At 35.1% G+C, this 26,167-nt stretch overlaps 2 protein-coding genes across 3 annotated transcripts in view; one reads left to right on the forward strand and one right to left on the reverse strand.

The window, feature by feature from the left end:
- Nucleotides 1–25,793, reverse strand: part of LOC113502591 (dedicator of cytokinesis protein 3) — a 56,197-nt gene extending 30,404 nt beyond the window's left edge. For both annotated transcript variants that reach the window (XM_026884209.1, XM_026884208.1), the window contains exons 1-4: nt 25,596–25,793; nt 24,750–24,833; nt 22,671–22,864; nt 18,533–18,681 (exon numbers count right to left, since the gene is read on the reverse strand). In XM_026884209.1, coding sequence (XP_026740010.1) covers nt 18,533–18,681; nt 22,671–22,864; nt 24,750–24,833; nt 25,596–25,632 — 464 coding nt within the window. In that variant the 5' untranslated portion in view covers nt 25,633–25,793. The remainder of the gene's footprint in view (nt 1–18,532; nt 18,682–22,670; nt 22,865–24,749; nt 24,834–25,595) is intronic.
- On the forward strand, nt 3,035–17,622 carry LOC113502592 (innexin inx3). Its single transcript, XM_026884210.1, has 9 exons — nt 3,035–3,318; nt 7,447–7,636; nt 13,561–13,757; nt 14,012–14,134; nt 14,411–14,506; nt 14,740–14,850; nt 15,124–15,260; nt 15,466–15,613; nt 15,795–17,622. Exons 2-9 carry the CDS (start codon nt 7,474–7,476, stop codon nt 15,978–15,980), a joined length of 1,161 nt encoding a protein of 386 aa, XP_026740011.1. The 5' UTR covers nt 3,035–3,318; nt 7,447–7,473; the 3' UTR covers nt 15,981–17,622.
- Nucleotides 25,794–26,167: the final 374 nt, after the last annotated feature.

The raw sequence follows: 26,167 nt of genomic DNA on the forward strand, positions 1-26,167 counted from the left end.
TTGTCTCCTTTAGAATTTCGTTCCAAAAGTTTAACTCACAGGAGGAAATAATTGTTAATGTACTTCCTCAAATATGTTTCTTAGAATTTGTGCATTTAAACTCTTCTGAGTATTTTATATTGATTGTTACATTACTGCCATGTTAGTGGAGTCGGACGAAAATGAAATAGAGGTGTGGCACGCTCGACAATTATAAATCGATGAGAATAGACAGATATTTGCATGACGTATAGGGTGACGGCATCTAGGAAAGATAATTTTAAAACGTCACCATGAATTGTTATTTTACTCTAGTGTTAGTTGTATGTATAATTTAAACCGCCTATATAAAATACGGGTACCTAACATTATTCATCGCAATTATCGCATAAGGAAAGGATTAAGTAATAACATTTAAATTAATTAATTGTTTTGCCATAAGTTAGTTACTTGTATAGTCATTTTAATAAATATAGGTCTATTGTCTAGAATTGTGGACTTTTGTTTGCATTAAATTATTTAGAAAATAGATACAATATTATAAACCAAAATAGTGACCAGAGACAGGAACCCAGGGTTGATGAAAATATCCATATTTTAAAATAAAGTCTAACTTAAAGCTATCACAATTACCAATACTGAAGTAAATCCAATTTGACAGATACTTAGTGTGAATATCCGTTGCTCATGCTCATGGTCAACAACCAATTGACATAGCAAGCCCACCTACTTAAATATGTAAAGTTGAATGACCCGTCGACGACGGTTAATATAAAATCATCAAACTATTATCTGACGATATTTCCAATACTACATGCGAATATTATTAAAATAGTATTGCCGTTGCCATATACACATTGTTATTATTCTAAATTTGATAGGTGCGTATTCCATAACAGCTATTCAAATTTCCATGCGGTTTTATGACATAAATTCCAACTATGGCTCGTTACGTCCAAGCAATACTGATTTCTTGTAATATACGGAATAGTGACGTAGTGACGTGTACAATATTGCAACCGTAGTATCTTTATTTACGTAATAAATACTTAACAATGTCATTTGTTTTTTGCATAATTTCAGTGAAGAATATTGTAATGTGTTTTGTTGCTGATGATATTATGAATTTGTATACAGGCAGGTGAAATTAATGCCGTATCAGCTCAAGCCTACTTTTATTATAAATTGGCAGATTTTTCACCTTAAAGAATATTTGCTGATTTTCATTTTAGATAAATATATTGAACTATGACAAATTTAACCGCAGAATAAAAATACAAAATAAAACTATCAAAATAATTTCAGTAGAGAAACCACAAACGTCCATTTATTCCAACATAAAACATTTTATTACCATTTGTGATGTAAATTGAGTTCGCTAATGGTTTTTATTTAATAGGATGATTTTCCTTTTAAACTGTATTTAGGCAAGAATATGAGAAACAGTCGTTAAAAAATCATGTTGACAAAACACATCAGCCATTTAAGTCTTATATTAATAAATCAAACAGTAAAAAAAGTCTTTTCTAAAATTCCTAGCAGTCCAGTGCTCGTCATATTATATTTTTCGTAACCAGCCGAAAACAAACTAGAAATAAAGCTAGATTTTATCATGACAGACGAAACAGGTAAATCAAGTTTTGCACAACTCCGGCGCATCGAACTTCTATCACGTTACGACGTTTCATTAGACAATTATTATTTCGTAATCGTTTATATAAAACGTATTTTTCCTTACATTCAACGAACATCTTGCTTGAATGATCAAAACGATTTGCAGATTTTTGATGTTACTAAGTAAGATAACGAGTTGAGAATTGAATACTAAATAACAAGCATTATGTCTCTCCTGTACAGAGTAGAATAATTAAGCTTTGAGGCAGGACTTAAAAGAATCGAGGAACAAGATATCTATCAATGAATTAAGATATGAATAAGTGAATTGATAATTTAACAATTAAGTTGAAAAGCAGCAAAATAAAACTCGCAGATTTAACCCCCATTTAGTTACATATCAAGGCAAGTAAAACACTACTAGCTGTATCAGCTATCAGCAGAAACTAATCTTAATACTCGGGTAAAACTAAGATCTGATGATCGTTGAGAAATAATAGTAATAAAGTTTATGAAAGCACTAACTACAGACCTAACCAACCGCTGTTTGCCTTACGTAATCATCAGCCAAAGTACTGAATATGGGCAATCAGGTAAAACAACATCTCAGCTGTACCTAGGTTTTTTTTCTGGCTTGTCCAACAGGTAGACGGTCGCATGCCTGTCCAATGAGGTTATAGCAACTGACAGCGCTTTGAGACCGGACCTGTAATTACTGAGACCATATAATTGTCTCTTTATTAGAGGACATGATGAACGGATTAAATATGTAACGCGTGCAAGATGATATGGAATATAGCTGAGGTCGGAATAGGGCAAAGTGTTTAATCATACGTGGAGATAAAGGGACTGCCGTATAAGCTGCATTAACCTCACATGATGTATCTAATAAAGACGAGCAAACAAGGTTTTGCTGCTGAAAAAAAATCCTAGTCATGCTCACTAAAAACCTCTAATAAGTAGAAACGCATTTGTGTTGTAAAAAAAACCTACAGAATTGCAAATAAAAGAAGATAATAAGATACTTTGATTTTTACAGTCGAAAAGACAACATAAACGGTCAGTTTAAATTGTATACCAATTGTTTTAATATAATAATGCAATTTTTAACTAAATTACTATGGCCCGAAATGTGTTAATTAACAGCCGCGAGCAACTTCACTCGTCGAAACCAGTCATCAAAATCTTGCCAAAAAAATCGACACACGAGAGATCAAAGTATTGCTCACGGAGAAACCTCAAGACGGAGTCAAGACCCTCGACTCGAACTCGTTCAGTACTCGTGGATACTTGCTACTGTGCATTTTAGCTTAAGAGCGAGACGGCATCTATGCGCGCCATGCGATCGTCGCACGCGGACGACAGAGACGGACAGAGATGCGCACACGCAGCCCAGACGCCAAACATTGGTAGTAAAATCCCGCGCGAGTCACCGCGTACGAGGCCGATCGAATCCGGCGCTCGTTCGTTCAGTTACGTTTCCGACCCACGAGCAGCTGGTGCGCTGTGTTGCGGGCCCCCAGTTGCCACTCGTTTTACTGCAACCGCTTTATTATATTATATGACATATCCCTTGTAATACAATGACGTTGAACTATTGTAGCAAAGTATTTTTAGACGAATAAGTGAGGCTGTGATCAGTGTTGTGTACAAAGAACGAGCTACTTGCAATCGTAAAATTTAAGAGACCGGAGTTGCTGGAAAAGTAACAGTTAGGTTTAAAAGGTAAGTGAGTTGTGTCACAAAAGCTTAGTGAAATGGATTGAATCGAGCTTAACTCATATCGACGACGCAAGGAATGTTGTTTGACAGCATACATGTGCGGGAACAAAAGCCTTGTGCATAGTCATCCCATTTCTTTTTTATTCCGCTCGCTGTCTTGTGAGGTAGGAACGGTGGGTAAGTAATGAACGAACGATTAATGGGCTCATATTAAGGTAATAATGTTGTGAATTAAAGATGCTTATGCTGCGATATGTCAGTGTTGAGTTTCTCATGGTCACAGGTAGCGGCTGTGTCCCCGTTTACCTGAGCGACGAGCAAGTGGGGAAGGGACGCCGCTCTATTTACCGGGAACTATACTTGAATGGAATGGACAAACGCTAGCTTAGGCAAAGGGATGAACGCGTTTAACACCTTATCTAAATAAATAATTACCACGTTCCATTCATACTACTTAGTAGGTTACTAGTTAAGTGTTCGATATAGCAATGAATTATTTCATAAATCCTTAATAAGAAACGGTAATACATCTAAACACGCGAATTTCACGGTCCACGAAACTTCATTAAAGATGTGCCGACCAAGGACGCTGTGAATAAAGAAATAAAAACAATCAAACCACTGCCCGCTTAATTTTATAACAACCCGGACATGTGAACGATTCAAACAAAATAACAATTACAATACGAGTGACTATAGAAATAATTTCCTACTGAGTAATTGACAATGTGCCACGGACTTATAAATATCGAATAGATAATTATATTTATGGATCAGCGTTTATATAAAAAGTAGGTATACGTAATTAATCAGTAATAATTTGTAGCGAAATAATTAGTGATGGACATTAGCAAGAACTTCGTTTGACATTCAAGTAATCGAAATACCATACTGTCATTATCTAAGAGGATCGAGTAAAAAGGTCAACACATCAAGTACTCAACACACACGATTTCATAACAGTTTATAGTACAGCTCAATATAATTTCAAAATAACGCGTGAAAGAGTAGGAAATGATTGGTTTCCCATTAGGTACCGTGTGAGAGTTTCTTTAGTTTGTTGCCACAAAAGGGGGCATCTTCAACCGGTCTCACATATTATTCTTGTCACGGCGCGCGGCCACGGCACCTGCATCCATGATGACGCCGAAGCGCCTGGCGATAACCTCTAAAACACGCCTTGAACTTGCAAACTTGTTTAGTATTCGTGTTTCTCATATAAAAATAATACTAACACTAATTGGCAGTAAAGTCACGGTTATTTTGGTCTTTCTAAGGTACATAAATTCCTTTTACCATATTTAAATGAGCTGCTGAATACCAGGAACGAGGTCTGAGTAAATTGTTAAGTAATTATTTGTGTTGGCTCTGTATGAGGGCGTAGAGAAATGCAATGCGATACTAAGCACGTTGAAAAGTTTAGTATCTCATTGGATAAGCTGCGCACGCGCTATCAATTAGCCCGCATATGTTTTACAAAGCACGGTTTTGTTTATCAACTCATCGAGAATTCCAACCTGTATGTTTGACCCTAAAATGATAATTTATTCCCTATCTACATATTATGACAATTTCTTTGCAAATGCAATATCGTTAACACATATGTACTACTCCTGTATTCAAGAATTTTATCAGAGCATGAAGTTTAAAAGGTCTATGAAACTTAAGCTGACCCGCATTAACGCAACCACTAGCTCGTATTTGAAGCGCATTTCCGTATCAATAGACACAAAACATGACGAAACGCAGGCATAGTCACTGCGGATGTTAAAACCAACCAGCAAGCTTATCTGTACATCACCCATAAATTGTACTGGTTCTTCGATATGCTAATAAATACCACGTGTTTTCACAATGTTTTTCTACGATGTAAACAATGTGGGAAGGAATGCCGCTGACAATCAACGCAGTCAATGAGACTTAATTATATCAGACACGAGACGACACCAGCCGGCGACCGAATTGAATCAGACCGTTTCACAGCCTCAAGCAAGACTTGAGACGATGTAATTTACAACAGAAGCGACAAACTGTGCCGTTCACTTGCACTGCAAATCTTGTCGTTACCTCATAATAATAATCGGACCAATCGTTTCACGTCATTAGACACGCTTTCTGATGAAATGCGTATTGTCCGACAGTCCGACGAGGTATCGATACCAGTTTAAGATTCTTTCCCACGAAAGTCGTCGTCGGTATTGTATTATGTTTAAACGTGTATAGTGCAGGTTCAAGCGGCTAACATTTACCGCAATTAGTGTCCATTCAGTTGGGAGGCGACGCGTGCCGGTCGGTTCAAATAATACGGCAGCTGTATGCAGCTCATTATCACGCGTTTTGTCGTTAAATCTCGAAAAGAACTATCCAGGTTTAATCTTTGGAAACGCTAAAGTAATTTATGTCGAAAAAGTAATATAACCAGAGTAAGCAACGCGAAGTGCCAGTGATAAATGGTCTGCGGTAACAAGTGAGTGGAACAAGGATATGCAGCTAAGAGCGGCACAAAAGGTTCAGGGACGAAGCCCACCCGCCACTGGCTGTGCGCCTGTGCATGTCATAAACAGCGGAATGTACGCCTCACCTCCCCTCTCCTCTGCCCCATTATCAGTCTCGGCGTTAGCAAACAACGGGTTCCTCAAAATATTTATCGTTTAGGAAATGTGTCGACATATCGATATTTAGCTGAACGTACAAATGACAAGCAAATATTTTTGTGTAAATATATTTGTGTGTTTGAACTTGTTTATAAAAATGTTGAAAGTTTAGACAAGGATTCCGGTAATAAAGACGTCAGTGGAAAAAATATTGTTCAAAACTAATCGAATCCGGAATCGCGACATGCAAAGTTGGCAACGATTGTCGCCGCGCAAACTGGTTTCCGCGTAAAATTTGCGTTGCCAAGCGATGCATCAGCCAGGGTCGGTTGAGGTAAAGCAGCGAGGGGCACGGGGGAGAAGGGAGGTTAAAAACGCAGGAGGCGCACGAACAGCGGCCGGTCGACGACCCGCCACATGCCCTGCGCCGGCGCACCATTCGCCTCCACCGCACACCATCCTAACACGATTACGATTATGTTAGCAAAATAGCTGAAACTTCTTGCAATATTACCAAATTATGTCATACCGTGTGTATATAATGGAGTTGATAAAAACATTATACTATCTGTCGCAATCAAATCACACGTTACGAAATATAAAATCTAACGACTCATACACGTTCTATCAATAACAGCTCATTACAGCTCTCGTCTTTGCTACCGCTTCATAATAAATTTCAATGATCAATTATTACTGCCCCCTGCGAGCGACCTAAATAGCACATGTTAGAGGCGACACCGCGTAGGAACGGGATCAAGAAGTCGTCAAGGTTAGATCCATTTATCATGCGTTGTCTACTAGACTATTGTAACTATGTACTCTCATTTGTATACATCCTACGGCAAGGCTAGAACGAACATAAATACAGCTCAAAAAGAATACTTGAATACATTCCAGATATTCCCTCACTCTTTTACATAATTAACATACTATGGAGATACAACGACGTGTAGGAAAAATATTGGTTTATCAAGACTCGATAGACCAACTGGGCTGAGCGTGGGCGAGAGGTAGTGTGGCTACATAATTGAATTACATTTGAGGTCATTGATTGAGAGAAGACGATCCCTAGTCAAATATAAATCCATGATTTCGCCACATAACTTTATCGGTATAAAGCAAATGTTTACACGATAGGGGAGACATGTGAACGAATGATCCACACAGCTGTTACACACATTGATAGAATCAAAACACGAATAAAGTTTACCGTTTAAGTTCTAATTTCGTATGGGTGGCGTATGGCACTTGTCACGAAGTTAGAAAAGACGCGTCGATGTATTTATAGGAGCCTTTTGTGACCGATGTTATAATGTACACAAAGGGTTGCCTCAGACGATCTATACGAAGTTTGATTTTTATTGTGAAGCCATTATTTGCAATTCACTTCAACAGCATGGTAATAAATAGAATATAAATTGACATTCGATTTATGCAGCTAGGTCGTTTTTAGACTGCATAATTGAAACAGAGAAAGGTATGAAGGATCGTATGATTTAGAGCTGTTTTTGCATTGAATTTGTGTTTGTTTCAGACAACGAAGTAAAGAAGAACTTTCGAGATGGCGGTGTTCGGTTTGGTGTCGTCGGTGGCCGGCTTCGTGAAGGTCCGGTACCTGATCGACAAGGCTGTCATCGACAACATGGTGTTCAGAATGCACTATCGGATCACATCCGCCATATTGTTCTTGTGCTGTATACTCGTCACCGCCAATAACCTTATTGGTAAGTCTTTCTCTAACATTTGCATCACTATTTCCTTTTGTGACCGCTAAATAATATCATTAATGACTTTTAATTTGTTAAAATTATAATACTCGTTATTGAAAACCAGTTTATCGTTTTCTTCACATGGAACATTTAAAGTTTGTTTACATTAAAAGTAGGTCAACAATGTTTGACAGTGATGATGAGATTGATATGTTTTGACATTCGAAACACATTAAATTTTTGATTACTTTATCCCATCTTAACGTACGAATACGAAAAATAAGTTTATTTTCACGAAGATAGTAGAAGCAATGGTGCGTTGTATCAGTAAATGATTTGATCGCGGGTAGTAAACGGGATATGGGTCATTGTTGTGTTAGTTGAGTTGTTAGTGCGGAATAGCAACCTGTTACAGTAGTACGACTATCATCTTTCAATTGAATACTTAATGACGCGGAACACCCCTTCGTTGGAGACATCTCTTGTATTCCAAAAATAAGTCTTGAATCCAGACGGACTAATATTTTTTTTAACTTTTTGAGAAATTGTTTGAAATGTGTCAATAAGAGAGTATGACGGTTAGGTATTTGATAGTAGGTAAAAGTGTGCTTTCAAGGAAACAAAGTGATGTTACAGTATAGTAATTCATATTATTGCAGTTTATCGCGTAAGTACCTAATATGACGAACAAATTCATTAACATTAAATGGAACACTACTAGGTGTATCCATTAAATTGAAAAGCTAAACTACAATCAGGGAGGAAACAATAGTAAATACTTTATCACATACACATTTCCGGACATTATTGCTTCCTCTAAGAGATATTTACACACGTTTTTAATAATCTTTATTTCGATAATAGTTGTCAATGTATAAAGGAAATTAGAAAAATAAAACGGTACCAGTGCAATAGTTAAGGTATCTATTATAAGTAGTTATTAAAATACTAATAAAGGTGTTTCAGATAGTAAAAGAAACTCTGTAAACCTTGATCTATCTAATTGTTCAAATCTAAGGCAAAGCGCTTTCGCGAATGACGAAAAGAACATCCATTATTATCTCATATATTTTGTATAATGCAACTTTAAGAGTACAATCATTACAAAAGCTAACGTGAGAACAAAGCAACGCAACAACTAAAACTTATCTAAACCACTCTCAACAAAAATCATAACATTATACTCGAGAAAGCATCACAAGAAATTAGTGAAAGTTCATTAAAATCACTAATTACAAAACGTATGACCTAGACAATAACCCAAAAACCGAATAACACAGTCTGAATAGAAACAGTCCGTCTGACAGATCTTATAACTACCGTAAAAGTGTGAATCATTTTCAGGTCATTGTTCACAGGAACGCCGTGTAACAGTTACCCAAATTGAGACGTCATGACAAATTGATTGTACAAACATACAAGCATTCATAAACGTATGTACGTGATAAGACTCAATCCAGTAGAGCGAAACGGGTCATTGAACTTATACGGAGTTTACGAGATTATTTTATTAGGTAACTTAACAAGTGTTTGATAAGACGGATTAAGTTTTGAATTTAGGATTTAAGCGTCATTGCTCGCGTCTTCAGAATTATCGTTAGTGTGTAGACAAAGGTGCTGGTTGATTTTAGCACAGCAAATACAAGCATGAAACTTAAAAAATATATAGGATAAGTTCCTACGATTATTTATCAATGATCTTCAATGGATTTTTTTAAACTTCATGCTTGTATTTGACGTAAAAAAGACATTAGGAAGAGGTATTCTTTAATGACTGTCGTTTACAATGCATATAATATATCTTTAACAGATCTCTACGTAATGGCATACAGTGGCCGTATTCTTCGTTTCACTTAACGACTGCTAAGGTCAATAACCGTATCAAAACTAGCCACTACTTATGAGACAGACTGAAAGTCGCGAACGATACAAGTTACAAGTCACAAGCTCCATATTTATTTGCGCATATATCTTATGACTTGTTCGAAAGCTTGCTTTGTTGAAATCAACACGTTGAGGTCTTAGGATTTTTATTTTTTAGACTTAGCACCAAAGTGTTGATTAATAGATAGAATAAATTATCATCTTATGGTGAATTAATTTCATATGGAATTTTATTTTCTGTTTAAAAGTATTATCCATTATACAGTTTATTGTATCGAGATGCAAGTAAATGGATTTGTTTTTATAATTTGTAGAGAAATTAATGTGACGTGGGTATTACCCGTATCTTAAATTTACTAATAGACCTATAAAAACACAATGACTAGTAAATTTTGAGTAATTGTGTCAAGTGATCGACTAAACATAGAAATCGCTTATAAGGTCATGTTGATCACTTTACGGTCGACTTAAGTTGTCTTTTCAAATAGTTCAAAGTCAAATACAATGTATGAGATATTGACATTGCTATTTAGAGGTGTATTATTGTCTTTGACGTGGATATTTAAATAAAATATAAGCATAACAATGTGATGTCTCTGACCTAAGACCTGGACACTCATCATCATCCGTTACTTAGGTTAGGTATCACCAATATCCTATAACTTGTACCAAAAGAGGTTCCTCACGAAGTGAACGAGCCACATCTGTGTTAGTTCAAGCCAAATCTAGTTCAAGCTACAGCTAACTATCACATACATGATAATAGACGTAAACAATCGTTAAACATGTCGTCCAAACATACCTAGCATCATTATCCCTATTACCTCACGGCATCACGCTAATGAACCCATTAAAACATCCAGTTCGATTACCGAGTATTTTCTTAGCAAATCGATCATGATTATTACACTTTATGTACTGTACGTGATGTAAGGAAGTGTACCGGTGGAACAAACGATGTTTACGTTCGTGTTATCGCGTGCCCCCCATTCGATGAGCCCACAACACTAACAAACTACTGCTTAATGGCCACTTCAAACTCAACTTATTAACCATATGACGATTATTACCTTGTTATTTGAACATAAAAGCAGTGAGAGCTTTCAGATTGAGTGTTGCAGACTATCTTTCTAAGTTGTTGCATTTTAAGGTTTCAACATAACGTGTTTGGACTTAGATTTCAATGGCATCTTATTATCATTAATACCGTACGAATTATTACGTGATCATAGGCGACGTGCTTTCAATGTAGATAATAAATAGCTGAAGTTACATAACAACCAATAAATAGTTGTAGTATTAAAATAATTTAATTTTAAATTGTCCGCTAGATTGCAGTATTGTAATACCGGTAAATAACAATTTTGCGGTTTGACTTCAAGCAAATATGTGGGGAGCATTCATCTCATTTACTTATTTTGTTACAGTGTATGTTTATCTATATTTAGTGTCAATTAGTCAACGTGAAACCAGGTCTGCAGTTAGTTCGAATTTGAAAACCAAACAATACGAGCTCATGCAAGTTATTTACACAAGTTATATATACTTAATGGGTCATTAGGCCGTAACTATTGTCTGTAACTTTCCAACGCTGTTCCAATATACGAACTAAGTTATTATTGTGTACCTGCATAATCAGTCAGGTTTCTCAGTCACGTATGGATGTCTCGCGGGTTTAGTCAGCAAACCGTATAGAGTTTATACTTTATAGCAACGTTGCAGTCCGTGATATTTTGCCCCACATGCACTCTGAACAATCACATTTGTGCCTCAGGTGTTGGTAATCAAAACACCGTTGTTAGCAGCGATAACTGCAGTACATATTGGCTGTTACTATGCGTCTCGGCGTGAGAACTAATCACATTAATGAGCTTTAATACAGCACAGCCATGTGAAGACATCACGCTAAAACAATGTGACCTCTTTGGTTTCGGAACGTAATTATGAATGATATTTTGCATGTCAAAAGCAATACAATAATCTGCCTATACACTGGTTGAAGTTTATTAAACATGAGCATTGATCATAACGGGATGTATTGCCGGAGATGAAACAATATACATAAGTACTTTACTTCGAGCCAAACAATAGGAACATAATTTTGGTTACACACAAATCTGACAGAATTTCGCAATCGTCCACACGAGCATCAAAGTCACGACCTAAATTGTCCGTTACAACGTTGTATTATATATAACATCCATATATGAGTGTATAGGTATAATTTATATCACGTTTAAGTTCTGTCCAGCTTACCATGACCCACTAATAACCTGGCAATCGCAGCGAAACTAGTACTTTATTTACAGTGTATTGATGGAATCGTTTAAAAACCTTATCATGCTCCTAACTAGTACAATGTTTAATGTAACTTAGAATTAGCATAACTTGAATAGCTTGATGATAACATAAACAGCTTTGAAAATGCAATTTGTGTTGATGGATGCTCTATACAACGCCACCTAGTTACAATGCAGTTTTGTGTGTGGATTTAAAATATTGTATTAAGTCACTGGTAAGCAAGAATAAGAATTAATACTGTATTTTTTTTTGTATGAGAAAATTATCTTCCGTATTGATAAAGAAGGCTCTTAAGAAATGTCTTAACTACATAAATACATGGAACAAACAGCTGATACAGTACAATCTCATATTATGTAATACAAACGTCACTTAATAATGAGTTCAAGTTTTTGTCTCATTTGATTCTCAAGACGATGATAAAGGCAATAACAATTGGACGGAGCAATGGAGCAATTAACAATCATGTGACTTTATTCAATTCGACACCTCCCGTTGAGTCACAGCTTCAAATAATGTGATACAATATTTTGAAATTTTTACTAAGCTATTATTCATTACTAATTGTGCTATAGGACGTATCAACATTAATAGTTTTAAATTAAATTTAACGAATCAAATTGCATTAATAAATACGAACTAAAATGTTATCGATATTTAACGGTTACCGGTCATTGTATTTCAGGTTCATTGTTATGTACCATAATTATTTTATGCATTTCTCGTATGATGCATAATGCATTAGAAACTGGTATAAACGCGAAATTCTCAGAGCTGTGCCCACCAAGCATCCGTTATTTTGCAAGCTGGTCACTCCCCACATTGTCGTCAACTGTACACCAGTTCTGTGGTATTGACATGTTATTGTGTGGTTCAATGTTATCCGAGACAGAACGGCCAGTCTAATTAAATGAGATCATATGACTGGATGAAACAGGACAAATTTTATTTGTGTTCGGTCATAACGGTATGCATGACGTAAAAAATTAGGAACATTATACTGATAGGCAGGAAAAATATAGAAGTTACGAACTAAAACGTTGATAGGAACTTGGCGATTGAATAGTAACAGGAACAAATAACATGGGGAACAACTCAACGTGCAAGGTGATTTAAATCACGGTCGTCACAATTGCGACAGGTTGAGGGGCAGATGCACTATTACAGTTAATATTGCTGTCATCCGCAAACGTTGTTGCAATGTCAGGGACGGCGAACGACATAAATCTAAATTTATTCCGAGTCCCGACCAACTGGACATGCCCTAAGCAAAGTTCAAGAGCCCTACTAGCCCTGACATTAATAATAATGAGCATGTTAATGTACAACTAGCACTCATAACAGTAACAGCGCTAATGTTCGCACAAGTAGACAATGTGACTCATGGGCCATAGTCTGTGAAAGTTATAACTTAAAAGTATCACAACTAGCAAAGCTTTTAGGTAGGGGAAAAACAACAAAATAAAGCAAGACCAGCGACGCATCACGAATTACATTTAATCCACGTCAGGTAAAAACCACAACACGATTTGCCTACGTGCTTGGTAAAGGGTGGCATGAATTTCGTAACCCACTTGCGGTTCTTGGTTACGCACTTTATTACAGCGCAATTTCATTCATATACCTAAGTAACTTTTCTCCCAAGATTTTTTGCCTACAATCACCATCTTTTGTTTTATCAGTTTTCTGCACATGTAGTAGAAGCATTAACATATTGAAGAAGGTATTGAACATGATTGTTTGCTTCCTTCCAGGCGAACCGATCTCATGCATCAACGACGGAGCCATACCTGCCCACGTCCTCAACACGTATTGCTGGATCACCTACACATTCACACTTCCGAATTCCAACGCTAGGGGTATCGTACATCCTGGCCTTGGCAATGACTTCGAAGAGGAGAAACGTGTACACGCTTACTACCAGTGGGTTCCCTTTATGCTGTTCTTCCAGGTAAGATATTAAGACTTTATACGTAATCGACAAAAATGCATACGACTTTAAGTCGACTATAAGAAATCTACGTATTACGTAAAATATGATGCAATTTTTCAAAGTATGTGAGTAAGACTGGGAATTATAATTGTCTTTTAACTTTTTATGAACAACCGTTTGATCTTAATTAGATTTCTCATGCTATCTCGATAATGAACAAACGTTTGTGTATTATACAGATCTTGAAATAAAATACGATGTTATTATTGCAGGGACTGCTTTTCTACGTGCCCCATTGGGTATGGAAGAACTGGGAAGAGGGCAAGGTTCGCATGATCTCCGATGGTATGCGTGGTACTGCTGCCAGCATTTCCGATGACAAAAACAACCGTTTGGTAAGGATTTCAACTTCTTTGAATATAATATTAGTTCCAGTATCAAATAACAATAGCAAACAGATAGATAACAGTGAATTAATAGGAACAAGCATAGGCACGTATCTGGTTTCTTAATAAAGTGGTACAATTGAGATAAGTCTCGATACTAATGAAACTTGATGAACGTCCCTAATAAGACAAATTAAACGAGGCTGGAACGTCTATTATGTAATATTCTACGTCTGTTCAGATATGCACGTAATTGTTTGTTCTAAATATTTGTTTGTACCACAGAATCGTCTTGTCCAGTATTTGGTGGATACTCGCCACATGCACAACACTTATTCCTTCGGCTATTTCTTCTGCGAAATGCTGAACTTCATTAATGTGGTAAGTTTTTATGTTGGCCCATATAAATCACAAATATCGTCACGACTAATCTTAAATGAGTCAGGAGTGCATTGTCGTGTTTCTGCACGTCGCGTACAAAGATCTGTTGCCATTAACAAAGGCGATTTTATCTAGAAACAGCACAATGACTGTAGTACGCATCGTTTGTTAATTATGTTATTAAATTTGTTAAATTAATTATAATTATCAATTAATGTTATTCAATATCTCAGGTCGGAAACATATTTTTCGTGGACACGTTCCTTGGAGGTGCCTTCTTGACTTACGGAACTGAAGTTGTCAAGTTTTCGAATATGAACCAGGAACAACGAACAGATCCTATGGTATGTATAATATTTGGTAGAAAATCATCAATCATTTATTAACATGATAAGGATTTTTTTTACTTTACATCCTACATAAAAAATAAATCCGGATGTCAGTGATAACAAACAACAAAATACAGTAGCTACTGCGATAGCCAGATTGAAATAGGATGGCAATCTAAACAATAATAAAAATAAACATTAATTTGAGAAAGAGACAAGGGATCCTCGATATTTTAACTTTATCGTAACTCCAAAATAAGCACCTAATTGCATATCCTCATTTTTCAGATTGAAGTATTTCCAAGAATAACGAAGTGTACATTCCACAAATTCGGTGCTTCTGGAACGATCCAGAAACACGACGCGCTCTGCGTGTTGGCATTGAACATCCTCAATGAGAAGATTTTCATCTTCCTGTGGTTCTGGTAAGCTGACCTCCATTTACTTCAGTTTTATTAATTTCAAACAATGCCGATCTAGTTTAAAATTTGTAATGTCCGTTTAAAGAGTGAGAAATCTTGACATGCGACTGTAAGGAATCCTAAATGATGAATGATATTGCTAAGATTGTTTTGGTTTGTTTTTTTCAATGTACCTTTCACTTGTTGATAACGATATATTTTTGTCCAGGTTTATCATCCTATCGGTCGTGAGTGGATTGGCCCTAGCTTACTCCGCAGCAGTAATCCTATTGCCAAGCACCCGCGAAACCATCCTGAAAAGACGTTTCCGTTTCGGAACCCCATCCGGAGTCGAGTCACTTGTGAGGAAAACTCAGGTTTGTACAAATTGAAGACCTTACTCTTTAATACAGTTCGTCGCATTAATTCAAATGATAATTTAATAGGTTTCTAAATTAGGATAAATTGATGTGACATGTGAATCATATCTGCTACAATTTACAGTTCTAGAATTTTGACCTGTAGTTTTTGGGCTAATGGTTTTTTTTTGGTTTTCAGGTTGGAGACTTCCTACTTCTGCATCTGCTGGGTCAAAATATGTCGCTTCGTGTATTCGGCGAAGTCCTAGACGAGTTGTCACGGCGGCTGCACATGAACTCCAACGCACCTTCAGCTCCATCGACTCTCGAGATGGCTCCCATCTACCCCAACATTGACAAGTACGCAAAGGAAACAGAGACGTAAGTCGTGAGACTGAGCTAAGACAGTACACAGCACTCCTCGAATCATCCTAAAATGTATCCGAATGTCTCGAATGCGACGCTTGAGAATACAAAACGATGAGATTCCTATACAATCCATTTAGATCATATCCTCGAATCTTGTATCCGAGACTTTCTGTAAGGAAATATAGGACACAGTGTATTGTTCTTTCAAATTATAACGCTCATTCGCATTAATGTAAGAAATTCAGTTTCAACGACATGAATGACCATGACATTCCTTATTTTACCTGTTTATGTAAGACAACAATGCCTTTTTGCCTTGAGCTTTAAATTTAGTAAATCATTCGATGTATAATTAGTATAAAATTGTTGATACGTTTCGTACGACGTTCTAGCATTTTGTTTGTTATAAGAATATGGAATATACTGTGGTACTACGATTTTGCGAATAAGCAACATTCTACTGTTTACTATATCGATATTTGAGTAAATATTTAGTTTTATGAATTTGAAGCAGATTAAATGCAATTGATATTTTAAAGTACATAAAAAGTATACATCATCCGATTTTATTTTAGACATAGTATATATCTTTTGTATTAGCATGTAACGAATAAGATAGAGGTCGAAGGCAAAAGCGATTTGGGCAAGTTATAAAACAATGAATTATCTTTTAACGTTTGACAAATAATAAAATACAATGCAATCAACTGTATAACTTGTCTAGATCGCGCAGCAGCCCCCACCTACTACGTGAGATATAGAAGACATTTTTAATTTTTAACATTTTGTTTTATTTTATCTTTTGTATTAATATGGATTACATTTTATAATAAACTTTAGCCATTATTATTTAAGACATATTTATGGCTGACATTAATCCTGGTGGCAACCAGTTCCAAGTAATCCAATTGATATAAAATATTCAGTGAGTTATTTTCTAGTAGATATGACAATGCTTCAGAATAGACATATCGTCTTAACATAAGTCTTTCAAATACAATTAAGTAGATATTATATGATTAGATTATTTTATATGTGCTTTTCTTTTGTTCCATTGTTTAGGTAAACATTATGGTTATACATGTAACTAATAGTTATAAAATTGTGTATGCGTAGCTACGTATGGGAGAATCCGATAATAGTCAAATTGTAAGTTATGCAACTGGAATCATGAATGATATCAAAAGTATATTTTGTTGAATAGGGGACGACCATAACACAGTGAATGTAGTGTGAATGAATAATCAAAGTTTGATAAGTTCGAAGTGAATACATTATACTCATAAATTGTTCCAAATGTGCCATGAAAGATGTTCAGAAGTAAAGGGCCAAGATTCTCAACGTATCTCAAATGTATTTCAATTTATAGATTAAGTTTAAGTCATGCATGTATTAGACGTGTATGAACAAATGAAATGACTTTCCTTGAAATCTCAAAAAGGTCTTCCATGCACTCGTGCCGTGTAGCAGTGGAATTCATAGTTCGCAGTTTGCCTTGTATTTACTAGTTTGTAATTTTAACCATTCCTATATGAAATGTTTTGTAGTTTTAAAATTAATGCTGCCTTACTTTCTACGTAAAATATCTGAGACTGCAACATATTTTAATGTGTCACATTGTCTACATTATATTTGGTATTAAATGACTTCAAATAAAATCGTTTTGTTTTATTTCGATCAACTTAAAATTTGAGACTTCTTAATACATATGTCTTTTTCAACGTAGACGCAAAACAAAGTAATAATTTATATTGAATACCAATCAAGGTTTACAGAGAAAAGGAAATTAAGAAAAAAATAGCATTTAAAACGGGGTTTTATTTCAAAGTACACACCAGAGTAAAACTGGAAATAAATTCAACACCTTCAAGTCAAAAAATAATTTCAAATTAAATTAAGTAACCCAAAATTTAAAAAATATGTACCCTAACACGACGCCCATATGCAAGAAAATAATAAATAAATAAAAGATAAAATACATCATATTTTTTCAATAAATTGTTATCTTCTACATTATTACCTCATACTGACCAAATAAATGTTAAAAGTGTCAGTAGCTACTTCGTTACTCTCACAAAAAACCAACTTAGTGTTCTAAGTGAGACACAATTAAGTCATAGAAATAATTAACTTTCTACTGCTCGCCTTATTAACCTCATTGCTGTAAAGGACATTCATTCAAGTCTTGAACTATTAAAATGCTTTAAACAGTTTCTAATGAGCTTGCACACCATTAATGGTCTCGCATTATGAACGATTCTCGAGTAGTCGACTGCAAAGAAAGTCATGTGCAACTTTATCTGCACTCCCATACCTTTCAGTCAGTTTATTGTCTTCCGTTATCATACGAACCTTAGCCTTACCTGAGCCAAAACACATTCCTCCAATCTTTATCATCTAAAAATACGTGTGTAAATACAACCAACTGCCTATTAAAAGGTATACCTATATGTTGGATCAGTTGAACGATCAAAAACTTGTTTAGCTACTCGGCATCCAAAGTTTTACGTTCTTGGGGTATGCTACTTGGCTTAGGGAGTACTGTAAAAAAAGGCATGCCTAACTCACCTGTTCCCCCAGTCCAGTTTCGCGACAAGCTTTAGTCTGAGAGCCCTCGTTTGGTCCTGAGTGAGGGTACCAGCTAGGAGCGCCCGTCGACCACTCAGGAGCTCCCGCATCACTTTGGCCACAGCACTGAACCTGTAGGTTTCGCGTTCCTGGAAAAATATGTAAACTTAGAAAACTACATAATTATACGTATCGTGACCTAAGCTATCCTGAGAAAATAAAGGAATATTTTTATAGTTCGACTAAACAGTTAATGCCTCAGGCTAACTGAATAGATTTGTGAGAAAGAAATCATAGAGCTTTCCCGATCACTTAAAAAATAAAGACCGCCGCAAGTGTCGCGGAGGTTCTCATAAAAAAACAGCTTGTTCTAAGAGGAGATAGAACCCGCGACCAGTATCGCAAAGTTGGTTTGGCGTGGTGACCTAAACCACTCAGCTAGTAAGACAAGAAATAAATAGTGACGTAATAAAACCAGCTTCAACAAGCAAGCCCATCGAGATATATAAGTGATGTAATTAAATGCATAAACATCATATCTATCTAACCATCTATTTAAAACCTTTACACAATTGCCATTCAAGTATGTGCTTTAAAAGTAACAAAAGGACAACACACAATGATTCATGAATAACTTAGAAACTGACAAAAGAAACAGTGACTGAGCGTCTTGAACAGTATAAATATGTACATCTTCAAACATTACGCAGAATAACAACTAAAGTATGAATAATTACTATTAAATAAGAAGCAAAAACTTTGTTCTAGACGTTGTGTCTGCATCCGTATAAATATTGACGTAAATGGATAATAACTCTTTCAATGACCCGCGATAGTACTAGCCTTGCTTTGCTTTTCTATCTAGGAATACAGATCTTGCAGAAAAGTCTGATAAAAAATACATTTTTAAATGTATTAATGAGACAGCTATAGTTATTTGCGTCCAAATACCTATCATTTTATATGCAGTATATGCTTAACTATCGTTAAGTAATAGGTACATAGTTTTTATACCTACATCAGAGACGCAAAAAACTAAAATCAATACATTAATCAAATGTAACGTGTTTTTTTCCATGCCCACTGATACCCAGTGACGCTAATATTGTCACTGATTGACTATGAATTCAAGGTCGTCCAATTATTTGACAAATGCACGTGACACGCATGAGCCGTAGACTCAGATATGATGAAAAATATCATTATAAGCAATTTAATTACATCTACACATTTCAAAGGATATAATGAAAAAACGCATATTACAACTTAACGTTCCGGTTGAGTCTGACACTAGTCAGGTAATCGTTAAAAACGCGTGAGTAATTCGTAGCATCATTCAAATTACTTAACTCTTTACATTAATGAATAATGTAACTATCCAGTTAAAAGTATTGTATGAAACAAAGCCTGAATGTTCTCAGGGGTATCGTTCGTAACTTGTTTTAAGTATAAACATGGTTGTTTGGTTATTTAAGGTGTACCAACAATTGGACTGTTTCCTTCATTGTCGGCTCGAAAGTGTTTATTTTGAAATCATAAATTATAAACCATCACCATCAAAACATTACTTGTACCAACTTAATTTTGTTTCTACTGCCTCAGATCAGGCCAGTCCATATTTCATTTTTTTCAGAAAAGAGACGGCGCAGAGTGCCTCTCACTTCCACAAGCAGTACCTTTTAAGGAGCTGATAGCGAGAGCTGATGATAGATTACAGGTTAAGCTACGCTTTATACGGTCGGTCCGGGGATGGACCAGCTATGTCAAAATAAGTTCCTCCGTGTTTCGGAAGGCACGTTAAATTGACAACCTGTCTTACTCTGTCTTAGTTGCATTTCAAATATTCTAAATGAAAAGAAGGAACTGGATTGATTTGACCGACTAATTATATGATTAACTTAACATCGTAGATTATCGATTTTAATTTAGCAGTGGTAATTGTTATACTGTAAATACCCTCATTAACAAATAAAAAACTACTTTTGCTCAGAAAAGTTCAAACAATGTCTACTACAGTGCGGATTTCATAATTTGTTTTTGTTATACCACTTACTTATATACGTTAAGACAAGTATTAGTGCGACGAATTGTAGTCATGGGTAAATCTATGAAAACCTAAGATATTTGCTGCCTAGGAAGCGTTAGCCGAATTATCTAAAAGCACACCGCGTGGGTTGGGTCCGTGTGGCCCAGGATAGAGAATCGTGGAAGAGGGCGTGGGGAGACCTTTGTCCAGTAGTGGGACATAGAAGGTTAGTAAAAAAAAAAATGTTCTACGCCTGACGCCACGGTAAGATTGATTGAAGTGATATTTTTATAAATCATTTTGGCTACGTAATTTTAAACTGATTTACGTTAAATGAACATTTTGTGGGGAGCCCCAAAGCATTTGGATTACGGTTAAGTAAGTTATTTATGTTAAAAAATTAAGTATTCTTTATCCCTTAGGATATTTTACCAAATTCGATCATTAACATTGCCTTAAACGCGTAACAGACAAGCTAATAAATTTCCCATTAAACATGAGTAATTGTGTACCTACGTGATAATTAATATAAGTATTTAATAGTGCTTATAGCATCTATCAATGCCGGAAACAGCCATTACATATTATGTTTTATAACAGATATTCATTGCTAATTAAAGTTCAGTTCAAGTGCTAGGAATTCTAGTCGTGTGACGCGTTTCCTGTACGGCGGTAATGCCATGGTTAAGTCAACAATTTACTTTGTTCGTTTTGAGGCCTTTTGTTTATGTACGTCTTTTGTATTAAGGCTGTATTGTACCATCTTAATATGCATAAATGACGTGTCACTGTCTGTCCGCGATAGACTCCTGAACTATTTTCCCGATTTCAATCAAATTTGCACGACGTTTGCAGCTTGATCCATACATCTCAATTTATAGTCGGAATATCACTTCCTTCATTGTTTTACCTATTGCCTACGATCTACCTGCACGGACGAAGTCGCGGGCAACAGATAGTATTCTATATGAAAGGAAGTTGGTCAACTTACTTCTACTCATTAAGATGCTTCGCTCAACATATGAGTCAGAAAGTCTGAGCTACCCGGATATATTTGGAATATTTGTCTCTTCCTTTGAGGTTAATAACTTTCTCCGAAAATGAACAGTGGGAACAACAACTGGGAAACATGCATCGATCTTCTGTGGCATTTGACTAGTTGATCGATGATTTGTGTGGTAAGACTGATTTTTCAATAGACTTCAAAAAGGAAGAAATTCAATTTGTCTGTAATTTGTTTTTTTTTTTAGTTTGTAACAACAGAACTTCACTTCACTTCAGGATGGATGAATTAATGTTGTTGATTATTTTTTTCATTTCACACGAAATAGCTGTAATTTTGTAAAATAACATTTGATTATGTTTAGCTCAGTAGTTTTTAATTTGATAACCGTATATAGTTTTATTGGTAAAAAAATATTTTTTTTTAATAAACAGAGCCTTTCGAAAATTAAAATTAGGTAGGTAGTTCCAATTATACGTATTCTTTAGCCCCCAAATGCATTGTATAGCTTAAATTACATAACAACAAAACATGAAATACAGTAACAACTGACAACGCACAAAAAAAAGGCAAATGCGATATGAGTCTGCATTGCATGATTCATTATAGTATTGGTTCGATTAAAATGGACTTCAATTTCAATACATACATATTATGTATACTATGTAGTTAGGTACAAATGGTACAATTGTCCACCCATTCATCGAATTATAACAAGTGACTGCCGATTAAACGCCCTTGGTATTCAATATTTGCCCAGATTGCATATTCAATACTTAGTGAATTGACCATCCCACGGTATTTGGGAATGAATTCCAAATTCTATTCAATGGCTTATATATTTGTAAAGTAACAGTTCAAGTAACATTTGAATGTACGCCGACTAAACTAATAATACTCAGGCGTTTTTCATTCCATACAGCGAGTATGATGAGATTTTTTAAACGGACATCTTTTTAAGAAGCAATTCTATAGATTACTTATACCACGACTGGCTTTGCATATTTAGTCAAACATCCATACAAAGCTTTTGTAACAAATAACACCAAGTCTCAGACACAAAGACAACTCCATCTAACAAAGTAACAACAAATGAACGTATAACTCACCACGTAAAGTTTCTTCCACAGTCGCGCCCATTCTCTTAGTACACAAGCTATCTCCCGGACTAGCGGATCGTCTTTCAGTTCCGCGATGGCTGTTGCCCCGGATCCCTTGACGGTGCATGGTCGGAGGGATACGACACACGCCGGGAATATGCCCCAAGCTGACCTGTCCTTCGAGCTGAAGCCGCGGTACCAACCTAGAAGGTGAAGAGAGTTTTCATCAGTAAGTGTTGTTATGGTTGGCGAAAAGAGATAATAAGTAAACAGGTTTTTGTTTGTTTTAAAAACTGCTCCCGCAGTAAAGATTTTAATCCTAACAGATGCACAAAGGATCCTTGCATAGGACAAGTATTTGTGGATGGCACAAATGCTTGTCCTATGCTTGGATCGAACGTGTAAATCGTGCGGGAAGTGGGTTTGGCGTGGTGACTTCAACCACTCGGCTATCCGTGTATAACAAAAAAAGCCAAGATAGGGACTATCGTCCAGGAACTGGTAAGCTAATATGCTCCTGCAGGCTATGACTGCGTGGGAGTACATAAAACGACGGTCTAACGAAATTGAGTGGACTTACTTTGACTTTATATGTGCCCTTATAAAAGTGACACTCTTAAAGAATCATATGTTTGGTGAAATGTCAATATAGGTGAGTATAATAATAATAAGTGGAATGTCAAGGGTATTGAAATTTGAACAGGCATTTACTTCTAGAGCATCAAAGATCTTGTGCTTGTCTCGTTTAGCACATCAACAATGAACTTACGAGTTCAGTGGGGTATCGATCGCGAATTCGTTATCAGTCCAAGGGACAGATAAACCTTTTATCATATAACTATGACTTGAACTTTTCCATTAATACATAATAGAGACAGGTCAAAATGATGATAACTTAACATCAATATTTGTGAAGTAGTAAGAAGTATGAATGTCAAGAATAAAGAACATGATTTTAGGTGTTTAATAATATGTTTTTTACAATAATATTTGAGGCAAAGGCTTCTTCGATTTGAAGGTCTTTTTTTAAATTTTATTATATTGCAAATTTTTCCTACCCATTCATGGAAATATAAATAATAATATATGTTATCATCTTTCAACCACAGAATAAAGAAAAAAATATCAACTACTACAGTGTATCACAAAACTTTTAATTGCTAAGCATATTATGGATTGCTTTTCAAAGTAATGGTACTAGTGTATGTATAATTTAGTGGATTTTTGTGGTAGTTTTCTTTTAGGTAAAATAATACTTATACTACTTTATAGTTTGAACCCAAAAAAGATTCCGTATATATTTAGAGACTTAAAACAACCACTCCTTTATAAAAGTTTTCTTTACACAAATGACTATAATTTAAGTATAATTTAGAACTCATAAAGTCTCTTAACAATTTATTAAGTGATGCAGTTATAAGAACAGCTAGTTGATACTTTAATAGTGCAATTAAGAGCATGCTCTCTTCCTATAGGTCAACTGGCTGTATGTGGGAAGATAATGACACAATTAACTATATTTCTATTCCATTAGATAAGCATAACAACTATAATTTAATATTAACTAATATTTCTGGCTATTTACATTTATGAATAATGATGTGTCGTGTTATTTATTTTAGAATTATGCATGTGAAAGTGACATCTGTTTCTATAAACATACATTAAAAATATGAAAGTTTTGTTTTAGTTGTCAGTTGATCACATTATTTTCTATCAATTCAACTGGATCTTTGTCTTTGTAAGGTAAACAAATTACAATAACAGCGCTTACAGTAATTTATAGTAGGTAAAAAAACTAATGATTAGCATTTTAAAAAAGGGGCTTAAAATATAATTATTATTGAAAGTATATCCCTTATTACATGTCAGTATATGAGTATTTCTATTTATTTATATGGACTTATTTCTTAGTACCCTTTGCACATATTTATTATTAACCACCTTCAACAATTATTTACAAGAAGTTTGTTACTTCAGATGGGCCAATAATAAAAGTTTAGTATAATATCGGCTCTAGATCTATTACATTATCATATCACATTTCTTGGCTAAATATGTATAATTAAATGTATAAAACAATGATACCTCCATTTTCTTCTAATATCTGAACAGCTTCCCCTATTTCAAGTGGTAACCCTGATCTGACATCGCCTTTCCAGTTGTAAACCGCTGAAACAAAAAGCATTAATCTTAATAATACATACTTCCATTATTTAATGGTTTTAAGTCATCAGAGTTTTGTTTGTAGAAGGTTATTTGATGGAGTACCTAATTTAATTACAGAAGAAATAATAAGTAAGAGTGAAAGAAGGGTGAATAAGAAAAGAATGGTGCTACACTGATGACTGCAGAACATTTTCATTTGATAGTTTATTGAAAATGAAATTTAAAACACAAAGTAATATCACCTTTTACTAATTTATACAATCAGATTATTTTATATTCCAGACTTTCTATACCCATCAATTTAATTATCATAGTTTAAGTAATTACACACAGTGTTATATAATAATTGTTAGTGAATTCCAGTTCCTTTAAATAGCTGCTGTTTGTTTCATTATTTTATGTGAGTATTATGACTAAATGGAATATCTACATCATAATGCTGAAATATCATCACATAGATACACCATATCTATTAAAAGAGCATAAGAAAACACCTTGCTTTGAAGAATTAAAAAAAACAAGGTCGGGAAGTAAGGAAAAACATAAGACACGGTTGACAAACAATAGCCTACTCAATGGCTACATAAGTTCATTGAATGAGATGATTTATACATTCAAGAGATCATGGAACTTCCATGAGCATGATACTGTATCAGCATTTATTAAATAATTATTATTCATAACATGTTATATACGTTTCCGCTATAATTGGCAGGATGTATCCGGACCGCGCAGAGCTGATTGATTAAAAAAATGACAACTTACCGACTCCTAGCTTGGGCGATTTTGTCGGGATCCACATTTTTACACGAAACCCTGCCAGCTTCCACGAATTTTATTCACAACAATCACTGAATCATTATAGAAGAATTGTTATTTTCATCCGAAAATAGATAGGTAATCAATTCAGTACAAAGCCTGCGTTCGATCAAATTTTTTGACAGAAGTGATGTACTGTAGCTAAACATATAAACAAATTAATAGTATGACAACTTTTAAAAGATAGTCGATTCCATGAGTTTATATAAAACTTTTCAGCTCAATATAAACTGAGAGACTATGTCAACTTTTGGCTTTTCATTTCGAAATATTTTCGACCATTTTAAAATTAGAAAAATTGTAAGTGATAAATGTTCTAAAGTATATGTTTGACTTAGATTACAACATATTTTTTCAGTAAGAGGTAACTTTATACAAAAATAGCATTTCAAAACGATACAAAAACTAAAATAAGCTTAGTTTGGATCCACCATGGAAAGTTCGGTTCATATTTTTGTAATATTTTTATATTCGCGTGACTTTCTCGTGAATCTTTTTTTCCAAAGCATATCTTTTTG

The sequence above is a fragment of the Trichoplusia ni genome, chromosome 17, assembly GCF_003590095.1.
Source record: "Trichoplusia ni isolate ovarian cell line Hi5 chromosome 17, tn1, whole genome shotgun sequence".
NCBI classification, from domain to species: Eukaryota; Metazoa; Arthropoda; class Insecta; order Lepidoptera; family Noctuidae; genus Trichoplusia; species Trichoplusia ni.